The sequence below is a fragment of the Nannospalax galili genome, unplaced genomic scaffold (assembly GCF_000622305.1).
Source record: "Nannospalax galili isolate Female #2095 unplaced genomic scaffold, S.galili_v1.0 scaffold328, whole genome shotgun sequence".
Classification (NCBI taxonomy): Eukaryota; Metazoa; Chordata; class Mammalia; order Rodentia; family Spalacidae; genus Nannospalax; species Nannospalax galili.
Window position 1 is genome coordinate 1,234,698 of NW_008358342.1, and position 15,190 is coordinate 1,249,887.

The window sequence follows — 15,190 nt, forward strand, 5'->3', positions numbered from 1 at the left end:
TTTACCTTTATTGTCTCGTTATGGGAACCCAAGGCCTTATACAAGCTGGGCAAGCAATTTTTTTTTATGGAGAACCTGTTCTGTGTTAGCTAGCTCATAAAGTACAACCAACACACCTGTCAGGTGTTTAGAGAAGAAAGAAACCAGTGAGTGTTTGACTGGCTGTTGAAATGTTATGGACATTCTCTCCAGCAGAGCCTTATAAATTAGTAAAATTTGAACAGGTAGAAAACACTGGGCAGGTGTACCTGGAAGAGACCCAGGAAGAGATGAAGCATGAAGATCTTGAGCAGAGACATGGAAAAGAACAGTCTTTCTGTTCTCTTCCTCTACCCTGCTCTTCATTGCCCCACTGACTGAGTAAAGGGACATACCCCAACCTTGAAAGCTCAGAGTCCACCACTCACTGCAGAACTCGCTTTGGCTTCATGAATGGAAGACCTGGTCTTTTCTTCCCAATTAAACCTCTGTTCTGTTTTCACTACCTCTCTGGAGGATGGGGACAATGCCTTTTGCTTCTTTCATAGCTGAGACTCATTTTTAATGTTTCATATGCAGTAAGCACCCAGCAGTAAATGCAGTTAAACAATGAAAACTTTCTTTTGAATTTGTAATCACTTGCTCTGAGCTAGGGGAGAGGCTCATGGTTAGTGAGGTCAGAGACTACAGGCTAGATAATTATACTGGAGATATAGACAGCTTTGCGCGTTTTTAAAGTAGCTTAACACCCCCCCCCCAAGTGCTGGAGAGACAGCTCAGCAGTTAAGAGCATGTACTGCTCTTCCAGAGGACCCGAGTTCAGTTATCAGCACTCATGTCAGGTGACTCATAACCACCTGTAATTCCAGCTCCAGAGGATCCAATACCTCTGGCCTCTGTGGGCTCCAGTACTGGTATACATACATATACACATGATTAAAAATGAACCAAATCTTTAAAAAGAGCCCTGCAGAAATAAAGCTGGGGAGACAGATCAGTAGGTAAAGTGCTTAATGTGCAAGCACAAGGACCTTAGAACCCATGTGAAAGCTGGGTGAGGTGGCACATGCCTGGAACCCTAGCACTGGGGTAGGGGATTAAAGGCAGGCAGATCCTGCTAGCCAGCCGGTGTGGCCAAAACAGCAAGCTCCAGGCTCACTGAGAGACCCTGTCTCGAAAAATAAGGGGTAAAGCTATAGAGGAAGGCACCCAGTGTAGACCTGTGGCCTCCACATATGGATGCACAGGTGAACATGTGCACTGTGCTAAAATTACACTGCTAAAATTCCTTCTGGGAGGCACAAACAATGTCTGGCCCCCTCCTCTCTTGGTGCCTAAGACAAACTGAGGCCCAATTTCTCCAAACTGTAGTTTGGGAAACCAGAGAGTTTATTGAGCTTACTTACAGAGCAGTAGGTGAGGGTTTATTCACAGGAGTGTGGGTGCTCCCCCACGAAGGCTGCACTGGAAAGTCTCCATCCAGGCTTGGATGTGACCTCCCTGCAGCCACACAAAATGGCAAGAGGCACTCTTTTGCTTGTATACCCCTCGTACAACTAGGGTGGACCGGTTGGTTGGGAGGTGTGGATGACTCTTCCTACCTCCCCTTTCTTTTGAGAGGTCAACAGTCAACAAGTTTGTAATGATCCTAGGCAAGCAGGTGCAACCAAGCTTGGGAAGAAGGTGTCCATAGTTTGCCAGTCATAGGGCAGTCTTATGTAACAACATACATACACAAACAAACACACACACCACAGCAATAGATACATCAGAAGATTTAGAAGATACATATTGGCAAAAGGAGATGAAAGCCCTCTGGAATTTCACAATCCAGTGATCACTGCTTTAATGTGTTGGTGCAGATCATTCCAGTCCCCTACCCACTTCTATGTATAACCACACATTTATAATGCTAGCTTCAACTCAGTTCAACTTACTGTTTCATTCATTATTAGGTGTATAGTTCAGTAGTGTTAAATATATTCATACTGTTATGAACAGCACTGGCCATGGTGGTGCATGCCTTTAAACCCAGCAGAGGTAGGCAGCTCTGTGAGATTGATATCCAGAACTTTTTCATCTTGAGAAATTGAAAATATATACTCATTAATTTTTTTTGTTTTTATCTTTTTGAGACAGGGTTTCCCTGTAGCTCCAGCTGGCCTGGAACACACTATGTAGACCAAGATGACCTTGATCTCATAGAAATCCACCTGCCTCTGCCTCCTGAGTGCTGGGATTAAAGGCATAAGCCACCATTCCCAGCTAAATTTGTTTTTTTTTAACTTAACATAAATCATACATTTTGCCATAATATCAAATACTCTATGATATTAGATATGATTTTACATTTTAAAGGGTATCTGTTTTTCTCTCACCATAATTTAAGAAAATAAATTTTATTGTATATTTAGATTATTTGTTTTGCTATTACATATAATGCTATGATGAATATTTTTGCATGTTTTGTACACAAAGTCTTTGCATACTTCTTTAATTATTTCCTTGCAATAAATTCTCAGATGTGAAATTATTGACATAAAATGGTATTTTCAGTTTTTTTAAAAAAGTGTATGGGTGTATTTGTACTTGGATATGAGAAATGTTACCAGTTTACACTTTAAGGAGCAAAGTGGAAAAGACCCATTTCCCCACACTTTCCAGAACTGGCTGTCATTGTGTATAAGTTTTTCTTTAGAGACTTTGGTGAGTTCTGAACCAGCCCCCACATCAAATAGGAATTACTCGCAGGCAGCACTGGGGCACATGAACAGTACTGAGTGAGCTGTTGGATGTAGACTTATGACTCACATACCTCTACAAACAAGATGGGGAAGATGCCCACTTTATCTCCTAACTTGCCTTCTGCCCAGTTCTCATCCACTCGACTGATCACTGTGATGATGTCATCCTGGAAGAGAAGACTTCATGTCAGCTTTACTTGAGTTTCAGGTGGGAAAATCTTCCATGGAGGTCAATTGAGAAAGGGGCTCAGGATGTAACTCTGCAGTGAGTTGCATAGGGAATATTCCTTCCATCATAAAGGGTGGTGTTTGGGTCACTAAGGCTACAAGAGGAATGGGAGGGATGTGGAGGATCAACGGAACTCAGTAAGAAAACTTGGAAATGTTTGTAATTTTCAATTACCGGCAGAATCTAAGCTTTTCATTTAAAACAGTCTGATGGAGAAATCAAGATTGAAGCCGTAGGAAGACACACTTTCAACTTGGCAAAGAAGAATAACTTTCATTTTCATTTTGAAGACTTTTCAGAATCAATTCAGTTGTGTGTGTGTGTGTGTGTGTGTGTGTGTGTGTGTTTGAGGATTTGAGGCAGGGTCTCCCTGTAGCTGCACCTGGCCTGGATTCTCTATGGAGACCAGGCTGGCCTTGAACTCACAGAGATCTGCCTGCCTCTGCCTCCCAAGTGCTGGGATTAAAGGCATGTGCCACCATGCCCAACTAAATTCAGTTTTAATATGTCAAAAATAAAGCAGCTTTTATTCAAATTTTCTTATTATAAAAGATTATATGTAAAGTTGCAGAAACATTTGAAATGCAGATAAGCAAAACAAATAAAAAGTTTTTGTCTACCACAATGTATATACAACCACTGCTAATAGCTTGTTTGACATGTTTTTTTCCAGATTCCTTTGTAGTAGGATAAAAGATATATACATATAAAAATTGATTAAAAAATTTTTCCAAGACATACATACATGCATTCAATAATGTACAAAAATCTTAGAAATGTACTGGAGAAATTTTTTTACAATTGACTATAGTTATGATCCCCACCCAATTCAAGATATAAAACCTAGCACCTTCATTGTGCCCTTTCCCACACTAATATTCTGACTTTTGACAGTGTCTGATAGTTCTTTAAAATAAAAAAAAAGATTTATAAATTAGCACACAGAGTGTTAGATATCATCACTATCCGTTCAGTCTCCCTACTGTTTTACTTCGAACAAATTAACCCACTTAAGGCACAGTGATTTTTTTTTTTTAACTTATTGCTTTGTTAGGAACACTTCTATGGCATTTATTTATATGTGTGTGTGTGTGTGTGTGTGTGTGTGTGTATGTATGTATAGTGTGTGGTACATGTGCCACAGCATGTGTATGTGGAGGTCAGAGGACAACTTTTGGGAGGAGTTTCTCTCTTTCTACTGTGTGGGTCTAGGAATCAAACTGAGGCCATTAGGCCTGGCAGCAAGCTCTTTTACCCACTGAGCCATCTCACTGGCCCCTAGGAAAGCTCTTCAATGTCCATATATGTTCACCAATCTAAATCTACAAGCATATCAATCCACTAAAGACCTTCTGGTCTCTCTGATTTTCTGTTCCAAGTCTGTAAGCTATTTAGAGTCATTCAAATTCAAATTCAACACCACATTATGCTTTTTTGTAGCTTTCTTTATCCTTATTAGAATTTGCAAATATACATTTGGAAGTTATCATCTCTTTAATCCCTTTCTACCCTTTCAGACCATAAGTCCAAGGTCCATGTGTGCATCTGCTGCCCATGTCTGTTTTGTTCTCAATACTTAACAGAGTGGCTCCCTTTTAGTAACTATCCAATAACATTTCTTGATTATACATGTACATGAATGAAATAAAAAACACCAGGGAAAGAGCAGCTTTGGATGGAAGAAACTCTACATGTGTGTGTGTGTGTGTGTGTGTGTGTGTGTGTGTGTGTGGTATGTATATAACTGTGTGTATGGGTGCATGTGTGGAGCACATGTCCCACTCTATCACTCTGGGTTAGTCCCTTGAAATAGGCTGGCAACCAGCAAGCCCAGTGATCCTTCTGTCTGTGCCCTCTCTCCCCTGAACTTGGATTATAGGCATATGTGACCATGCCACACTTTTTATGTAGGTGATAGGATTTGAACTCAGATCCTCATGCTTGTGCAGCAATTACTCTTGCCCAGTGAGCCATCCTCTCAGTTCTTTTTTTTGAAAAAATTTTTGAGACAGACTTGCTATGGATCCCAGGCTTACTTAAGACTTACACTGATCCTGCTGCCTCAACCTCTCAAATGCTGAAATTATAGACATGTGCCACCACATCTGGCAGAGGAAGTGTGCACACCGGGGGTCCTGGTTCCTCCAAGGGGCGGGGCCGGCAGAGAATTGACTGTAGATAGTTAGCTGTGGAAGGAGGGGCTTGTGGCGCCATCTTGGGACGGAAGGCGTGGGCCCCCAGGAACGCGTGGCGGCGGGGGTGGGGAATGTACAGCAGCTGGCACTTATGGACCTGGGGCAAGGCAGCTGGCCCCTGAGACTTGGGCAAAAGCTAGTGGTTACTATGGGCGTGCTGCGGGAGTGATCTGATATGGTGGGCTCTGAGCCACAGGGCATGGAGCTAGGCACTGGGTGTTCCTTTCTTTGCAAGTCACTCCTCTTCCCCCCCACGATGATAATAATAAATGTACATAAAGATATGTTATATGGTTTTCCTGATAGCGCAAGAGACCCAGAGAGAACTCTGGCAACAGGAAGGATCTTGGATTGAATTTGGGCATGCTGAGTTAAGGAAGACCATAGATTTTTCTAGTGAAGTTTATTCTACAGCTCAGCATTCTACAGTTGTCCAGATAGACTAAATCCTCTGTTGTGGTTCCTTTGTCACTTTCCCATTGATGTGTGTGTGCGTTTCTTCTATTAGACTCCTGGGTCCATGGGCATTGATTCATCACTTTGTTCACAGGGGTCACATTGTCAATGGGCTCAGGGAATGAACAAATGTGTGCACAAATGCCCCTGTTTGCAAATCCCTAGAGAGGCTTAAGGAAGCAGACAGTGATTCCTGTCATGCCTTCCTCAGAACCTACCTGTCTGTCTGGTATAAAGTAAATACACAATAAATTCTTGTGAGATTGAACTGTCCTTTTTCTAACCGTAGCCTAAGTGTGAAGTTTGTAGTTCAGGTTACCGGATGGCCTTCCTGAGAAGTCACTCTCTGGGGTGCCAAGAGAATAAAGACGATCATTGTTTCAAAATATGCAGGACAGTGAGACAAATTCAGTTGAAGGAATTTGAAGCAAATCTCATTTCGGGTAGTGGTAAACACAAATATTTTATAAAGAAAAAGACTTCTTGAGTTATATCAATGCTAATTCTTATATTTAAAAAAAAATATTTTTATTTTATGTGTATGAGTGTTTTGCCTACATATATGTAAGGGCACCTGTGTGTGCAATGCCTGAAAAGGTCAGAAGAGGGAGTTGAATCCTCTGGAACTGGAGGTACAGATGGTTGTTAGCTGCCATGTGGGTGCTGAGAACTGAACCCAGGTCCTCTGCAAGAGCAGTCAATGCTCTTAACCACTGAGCCATCTTTCCAACCCATATGTCTTTTACTTATATATTAACCTTGTCACAAGTAGCAAAGACTAAAAGGAACTCCAACTTTAGTTTCTATTAGAGAATCTGAATATCTATGGAACAACAGATTTGAACACATAGAGTTAAAGTAGTCTAGTTTTAGTAGAACTGTCATTACTTGCAAATACTGAAGAGTCATTCCATGAAAAAAGAGCAAAAAAAAAAACAGGATAATTAATGTGCTTCGAAACCATCTTCTAAGAGGTGATTCATGTGTAAAGCTATGATTACATTATTATGTTTTGAATATTATGTCTACAACAAAATAGATGGTTGTAGATGAATAAAATTAGGTGACCATAACTTGGTCAGCAAGGATACCCTGACAGATGCACAATATAGAGGTCAGATTAGAGTTTTGAATAACATCTTGCTGAAGCGTGTTTGTTGATTTTCTGTTCACATGTTAGTTTCTGTTATTCCTTTGCAGGAAATGTGACTTGCTCTTGCCCATTCCTGATGTTTCCAAAGACGTATTTGAAAATGACTGAAGAATGGATGAGAGTGATTGAAATGAAGAATGAAAGTGCCTGAAGGAGCAGTGGTGATGAATACTTAGTTTGGTAAACACAATAGAAAAGGCTTGAACAGTTCTATTAAACCATAGATTTCTCTAAGAGATTTTACTTCCATGTAGTTTGAATCACACACACATTACTTACATATGCACTCACATATGTATATACATACATATAATATATATATACTGAAAATTTTTAAATACTAAATAACCAGATCTGGGTTCTGCCATTGTCTTTATGTGGTCTGAGAATCTTACCTTGAGGAAGGTCAGGCACTCCTGGTTCTCACTCTTGTTTCTGTCTCGTAGGTCAAAGTTGTAGAGAGCCCTGCAGAGTGGGGGTGGCTGGGGCAGCTGTTTGATGATTTCCACGGAGCTAGCTGGGAAGATTCCACTGACTCCATTGATCTCCCCTTGGTACCAGTTCTCATCAAGCTGTCTCCGGAGGAGGATGACATCTCCTTTATTGAACTTCAGGTCACCAGGATTCTTCCCTCTGTAGTTGCATAAGGCCTTGGCTCGAGGCACCTGCACAGACCAGAAAACATGAACCTAGCTTGGGGCCAGAGGGGCAGAAGGTGTAATATCAACAGTGCATTATGAAGCACATCTATGCTAACTGTGTAGGGATCATCTCATTTAATCTGGGTAGCTATCTTAGTTTCTTTTCCTGTTGCTGTGATAAAATACTCTGACAAAAGCAATTTAAGGGGAAAGGGTTTATTTTAGTTCACAGTTCAAGGTGCAGTTCATCACAGCAGGGAGGTCAAGATACCAGAAGCTTGAAGCAGCTGGTCACAGAGAGAAATGAACAATTCTTAGTACTCAACTCTCTCTACTTTATACAGTCCAGGATCTCCTTCCTAGGGAATGGTCCTGGTCACAATTAAAATGGGTCTTTCTGCACAAATTAGTAATCATCAACCCCCATCCCCATGCTCAGCAGCCCATCTCCCAGGTGATTATTTTAAATCCTGTTAAGTTGACAACACTAACCATCAAAGTAAATTGCCGCCCCCCCCCTTTTTTTTTGTCTTTTTGAGACAGGGTCTCCCTGCAGCCCCAGCTGGCCTAGAACTTGCTATGTAGACCAGGCTGGTCTTAATCTCACAGAGATCTGCCTGCCTCTGCCTTCCAGAATGCTGGGTTTAAAGACATGCACCACCATGCGTGGTCTCAAAGTAGCTTTTTGAGATAGAAACTCATTGTCACATTTATGAGAGAGGTTGACTGAGTCACAGAATGGGCTGGTAACTTGTGTAAGATGACACAGTTGGAAAATGGCAGGTATCATCAGCTCTGAACCCAGGCTACCAGACTGTAGAGCTCCTGTTCTTAATCACACCACCAGGAGTGAGATTTTGGGCTTGACTCACAGCTTTGTGAATTCTAGTGAGTCGGTGACTTTCTGGGTGTGTACTGATTTTGCATTCTGGCTGTGTCTCTTTCCACTTGTGTGATTAGGGTTGTTCTATATTTCTTAAACTACATTCATTTATAAAATGGGGTATTAGTAGAATGTCTACCTCGTTAGGGCTTTCGTGAGCATTTAACATCTTGCCTAGAATATAATATGTGCTCAATGAATGTCTTCCCTTATTAGCATCATGTGTAATGGGGAGCTAATGACACCAGTTCTGCCCACTCCTCAGCGTTGATGGGGAAAAAATGGGGATGGAAACCACCTGAAAATAGAGAGTGGTATGTGAGAGCTGCACAGTGTAATTCGTCTTCAGCCTTCTCCAGAAACTGTAGACCTCACGAGTGTTTGGATCATTAGGAAGCTCGATGGAGGCAAGGAAACATTTAGTCAGAAATCAATCACCAGTTTTTGAAAAAAAAAATCAGATTGTGAATCATCATTTGTCAGATCAGTTGTCTGTCTTTATAATTAATTCAGTCAAATGCATTTTTCTCCAACTGAGACTGGTTTTTCCACCCAGGAATGCCTTTGCTCTGGTCTTGCTTGAAGCTGGCTTCGCAGAATGAAAGCTTTAACAACCCAGGTTTCATCAAAATCCTTTCTGTCACCTAGGATCATATTTGTGTGTGCTTTCCTAAGTGGGAGGAAGTGGTCCCCTTGGACTGTTCCAGTCCTGCTGTTCACTGTGGGGAGTAGGAAGACATTAATGCAGGTCTCCCAGGATTTCCCAGCTCTGCAATGGTTATTCAAATAGAGAATTGTAAACAGATTATTTGTGGAGACAAGACCTCACATCCTTTTGGTGATAGGACAGTGGAGTTGTGGACTGTGAGGGAAGCCTGGGGGTTAGAGAGCCACAGGAATACAGCTCACATGGGGGAACTGGAGGCTATGTGAGCAACAGATGTCAAAGTGGCTGAGTCAATTACAACAACACACCCCTGCACTGAAAACTCTGTAGTCGTTCAAATTGATAATGTCACTCTGTAATCAATGGTACTGAATATCACTCATAACGTGCTGTTCAGTGTAACAGAAGTTAGAAAGTCATGCAGACTGGATTTCATTACATATTGCTTAAATGCATGGGGAAACATTAGATGTCTGTCCCTCAAAACATTGAGAGATCACTTCTAAGTAATGATACTTTTTAATATTAAAATTTCTCCTGTTTAGCTATGTTTTTAAACTTTTATAGTAAAATGATTGTGTTGCCTATTAAAGTTGGACAAAATTGGGAAAATGGAAATAAGTGGAGCTTAGAGGTGAGGAGTGGTGCTAAAGGAAGAATTTAGAAAGGAAAGTAGCCAAGTCAAGTAGGATAAGCAATCATGCACCAACCTGTGTTAAGGAAGGTGCTCCTGAACAATCGACGGGCAGACCTGATGAGCAACAGCTGTCCTTCTGTACTCTGTCTCCCTAATTTTCCACTGTAACACAAACCACGTTTTTCTGGTACGAGACTACTCAGAATACCGTCTGGTCACATTTTCAAGCCTCCCTGGCAGCTAAGTTCTGGACCATGGAGTGGAAACAATATTTAAGAAGGTCCTTACTGAAGGAGACTGATCTCTTTCTTCCTGAAGGACCCGACTGACAGCAGGAAGGCCATTTTAGAAAAAGAACTGTAATCAGCCATTCGATAAGCCAAGATTCTAACCCAGGTCTTGTGAAACTAGCAGTGGAAGATAGGACATTTGCAGTCGGACCACCTGCCACCACCCTGAGGCCCCTACCGGGAAGTTAGTGATAACAGCCCCTACTGGGAAGTTAACGATAACAATCAGTTTCACCCATAGCCCCCTCTGAATTTGGCAATACTGTTTCCTCATACCTTGTACCCATTGAAATGCACTAATAATAATCTTGTAACCATGCATCTGCTTCTGTACCTTGCTTCTGCTCTATAAAAAGCCCCCCCAAACTAAGCCCGGCACGCAAGTCCTGACTCGAGCGGGACTCTGCGTCCGCAGGCGCCTGTGTATGAATAAATTCCTCTTGCTTTTGCATCCCGAAACTTGGTTTTGTCCCTGTGTGTTGAGCGCGATTCTTCACTTCCCTCCATCCTGCTATGTGGAATGCAGCCACAGCTCCTGGAGCTCTGGCTGCCATCTTGAATAATGAGGATGAAAGCCAGTTCTAAACAGGGGAAAAGAGATCCCATGGGGTGGAGCTGACAAGCCACCCTGGACTACTTTACTTTCAGACTTTTGTTTGAAAGTTACATAAACTTTTATCTTAATGCATTATTCTTTTGGATTTATAAAAAGAAAAGAATGAAAAAATAAAGAAGATAATACAAGTCCTTTGTGTAATAATTGGTAATATAGATTATTATCAATATTAGAGTTAATATTTATTGTTTTTCATATATGCCAGATACAGTGCAAAGTACTCCACAATATGTTTTATTTAATTCTCACAACCACCTATGAAGTGTATATTAATTCCAAAATTTCAAAAATTAGAATACTGGACATCAGAAAGGTTAAAAGTTGCTCAAGTTCACAAAACCACAAAAGTAGTGGATTTAGGATTTGGACCTGTCTTTAAGCCTACACTCTTAACCATTAAGTTAGTGTTTCTCAAAGTGAAATTTGTGGCCTACCTGTACCAGAATCATGGGAGAGGTTGAAAACACAGATCCCAGACCCCATGCCCAACGTATACGATCACCCTCTCTTGGAGGGGATTTTTTGTAGCCGCATTTTAATTTGTGTTAAGCTTCCCATCATCTAGGTCTGCTGCCACTCAATTCAGTTACATCTTGCTCTGACTCAAATGGGGGCACTGGAGGTTTGATAGATGCTTGCAAATTGCTAACCTACTTTCTTCTTTTCCTTTCCAGAAGATATTTCCAGTGCTTGCGTATTTTAATGAGTACTGAGAGAGTATCTTCAAGCAAAATTGTATAAAGTGCTTGAATTCCTTTGAAGCTGCCTAACCTTTGAAACTGTGATGGCACTAATTGTCTGTCGTCGTCTTCATCACCATCTTTTCTGCATTCCTCCTCAACACAGGCAAGCACTGTGGAAGTGAACTGTAAATTCTATATTCAGCAGGAAACTCCTCTTCATTTTCTTTCTCTTCCTTCTACATAATCTGCCCCTGGTATTCTCGGTTCTCCAGTTATAGTTACAGAAAACATGATCTTGCATGTGAAGCAAGGGTGGAGGGAGGCTTGAAGGGATGGAGGGAGAGGGAGAGAGGATGAATTTGGAGAGAGGAGGAAACGAATGCTTCTCAGGGTTCTGTCAGGCCACTGAAATTTTCCTTCCGTTATTGTACTTCTGAATTTTTCATCTGTTATTTCACTCAGGTGGCCTCAAAACCTTGTGAAGGAAGTGGCATTTCCCTGTTTTATTGATCAAGAAATAGAAATTATGAGATGGTAAATGTCAGCAGACAAGGTCACCCAACCAGTGGATACCAGGCTCAAGACAAACTTAGGCTCATCTGACCCCAAAGCTAGACTCCTCACTTTCCATCCTGCTGAAGCCACCAGCATGTTTTCCCATCATAAAAGTCATCTGGGGCTGTTTTGTAATCAAAATCTGAATACAGTGTGAATGCAGTTGGCTTGCTGCTGGCTGTATTAGCATGAATTATTGAACTCCAGAGCCCTCACATGAAAGTTAAGCACCTGAAGAGTCTCAGATGGTTGATTCTATTCGGTCCTTAACTGTTCTCTCCAGGGAATATGATTCCAAGTTCTGCATCAACTATTACCCGTTGTATGGCTGGCAGCAGCCTTTATTGCTCATAATTGTTTTCTGTCTCTACAGGTGCAGGGGTGAGGAGGGGAGAGATAAAATGGAGGACTCACAGGTCATTAGCAAACGTTGTCATAGTATTTTCCAGAAAAGTAGATAATTCAGACGCAAGCTCACATGTGCCTAAAAACTGTTTTCTTTGAGATTTGGAACGCTCAGGATTGTTTCTGTAATTGGAATTCAGTTGTCTCTTCAATCAGGTCTAGAACCTCCAGGGTTGTGATTTTGGTGGAGAGATACTATACAGTACTCAGAAATAAGAGACAGTAGCAGTAAAATTACATTGTCTCTTTGCCAGGCAACCCCTTGTCCCAGGAAGTTCTTGTTTTGTCTTCATCTTCTGACAGGCACGACACTCACCTTGATCATGTGTGAATTAAGCGTGTTCATCCTTATGACATTGTTACACGACATGGTCATCTATAAACTTCATATTTGAGAACCAGATAGTTGAATCGCAAACACCACACACTGGGCCGTGTGGACCTCCCTGGCTAGCCAGTCAGAGATTAGGACATCCCCCATAGCGTTGATAGTAGACAGACATCTGTACCATTAAAGGCCAAACATGTCTTTCTCGATAATTGATATTTAGGCAGAGAAAGAATAATCTTTCTTTTGGATCAATAGCTATGTTTGTAGCCCTTGGACTGCCAGATCTAATCTTGGATGAAAACAGTGATGATATTTCTTGATCAGTTAGATGGACCTCCCTGAAGGAAGCTTCAGGCACCACCTGAACTAGAAATATAGTGAAACACACAGGTGGTGTATTCAGTTTCCTGTTGCTATAACAGCATACCATTGAGTAATTTATAAAGAAAATACATTTATCTAGCTCATGCTTTTTGAAGTCCAAGAGCACAGTGTTGGTCTCTAGTTGTCATCTGGTGAGGACTTTCAGATTTGTCTGCCTGACTCTACTGAGAAGGGGTAAATAGAAGCTGTATACCATGTTTTTCTTGGACTCTTGTCTTGTGTGTCTTTTTTCTTTGTTTACTTTAATCTATATCCTTTAACTGGAATAGACCATAACTGAGTATTACCAGCTTTACTAATTTCCAGTGAGTCATTGAATCTGAAGATATCCAGGGGCCTTTGGATACACTTTCTCAACTGCTTTGTTGAGAGGACTAATGAGACAAATTATGTAGAGTACTTAGTAAAATGTGTGGCAAACAATAACTGCTTCACAAATATGGCTGCTTAGAGATTTTTTGGTCCACAGAGAGAGGAGGTATGAGCCTGCTGTTATACCTCCTGGCCTGACTTCCCCAGCTCTACTTGTCATTCATTCATGTTTTGTTTTATCCACAAATATTCTTTGGGTATCTACCATACCAGGCTTCAAAGTGCGAAGCTCTTCATTGAGCTTATAGTCCAGCTGGCCAAACAAAAATAAATGTATAATTGCTGGTTAGAGTAAGTTTAGAAGAAGAAATGAATAGGGAGAGGAGAGACACTGAGGCAGGGAGGGAAGGAACACAAAGAAGATTCTTGGATCATCCTCACATCTGTATGGAAGCCTGTACTCTGTGCTATGTGTGTCTCTGTCTTTTGTCTGAGGTCCCTCTTGTTCTAGACTATACTTCAGGAATGGCATATCACATCTCTCCCTCTGCTTCTACCCCCATTTCCTTCCACTTAGAGATGTGGCATTCTTCCTTCTAATTCCAAGAAGATATGAATCAATGCTCAGGACATGTCAGCCTTCTTCCCCTGTGAGCCCCTGCCTCTTGGGGTCCTGCATCAGAAAGAAGGCAAAAGAGCAGAGGTTTATGTCTTGAGGGCAGAGAGCATGCCACCAAGTCTGATGCTGCCTTTTATGGTATGCAGTTTCCATACTTTCCTATTTTCTCTTGAAACAGTTTTCCAAGTTTGCTTTGGTGTGATGACATTTACCCACCACAGAAGGTAATACTGGATATGTCCACAGCCACATGCCTGACTCTAAACATAAACTTGTTCTCAGCAATAGCTTGGACTTGCGTTGGAAGTGGGCTAGTTTCCAAGTCCTGGAAATGTTCAATGAGACAGCACTGAACTCTCCAGAAACTAAAGCTTTTTTGTCACCATCTCTCCCTCTAAGAAGGCACAAGGCACCTGGGGAGAAGGGCAGGAGATGTACGGGAGTCAGAGGGACAGGCAAAGTACCATCTCCCTCAGCTTGGGAGGCGGGTCTACTCTTTTTCATTATTTTTATTTCCAGAGTGAGCCTTTTCAATAGATGTGACATGTGACAGATGTGTCTTTTTCCACATGGCTTGATAAATGAGACAAACCCACTGTGCAGAGTGAGGAAAAATAAACCAAATGACCAATCATCACCTTTTCACTGACTTAAGAAACAATGGTGTGGTGGTTGTTCTCTCCTGGCTTTATCCCCAAAGTTATTTTCCCTGTTCACCTCCATGTGGAAGGATCTGGAGATGAAAGAGGAACAAGTAATGACAACATAACCCAGGCAAACAGCAGGGCGTTTACCATAATGGTTCGGTCCAGTCTGAGGTTCTAAAGGTAGACCTTAGATGTCATTCACAGCCTGAGTACTGTGTCCTGGGGGGAAGTCATCAAATTCTCTGGACCCTGGTTTTTTTCCAATGTTCAACAAAAGTGATTTTTACTATCCTTCCAACTCTAAAGATGACAGAGCTTTTTAAGGTGAAAGATGAACGCTCCAGAAGTGTCTTTACAATACTCTCAGTATAAAGGTAATGGTTGAGATGAAACCACACTGGCAAAATAATGACTGTTGAACAGGAGTTATGGGTAGAATGCAGTTCAGTAAGCTATTCTATTTTTGTGTATGAGGTCCTCCTTGGAATTGCCAGTGAGGCCAAGGTGTCACCAGTAGGACAGGCTATTGTGGGATGGGACGAAGTGACCATAAATACTTCCAGATTCTTGAAGAATGTGTCTTTGAAGAAGAGAGCTAGAGTTCATGTGACTGGGATCATTTTCTGTTGTCAAAAAGTTGCATCTGAACTCTGCAGGCCCACGCTGTTGCCTTGGGAACGGTCCTGGGGGCTCCAGGCCGGCCCCTGGACACTAGGACTGCATTTGCTGTATTCAGGCCCGCCTTATCCAGGCAGCCCAGTGCT

General features: G+C 41.7%; 1 protein-coding gene across 2 annotated transcripts in view; it reads right to left on the reverse strand.

Annotated features, from left to right (window-relative positions):
• The window catches only part of Sh3rf2 (SH3 domain containing ring finger 2), a 119,438-nt gene that overhangs the window by 61,760 nt on the left and 42,488 nt on the right, over positions 1 to 15,190 (reverse strand). Inside the window, exons 2-3 of one of the 2 annotated variants that reach the window (XM_008821645.2) lie at positions 7,152 to 7,421; positions 2,795 to 2,890 (exon numbers count right to left, since the gene is read on the reverse strand). In XM_008821645.2, the coding sequence (XP_008819867.1) occupies positions 2,795 to 2,890; positions 7,152 to 7,421 (366 nt within the window). The remainder of the gene's footprint in view (positions 1 to 2,794; positions 2,891 to 7,151; positions 7,422 to 15,190) is intronic. The other variant, XM_008821647.2, reaches the window with a different exon arrangement.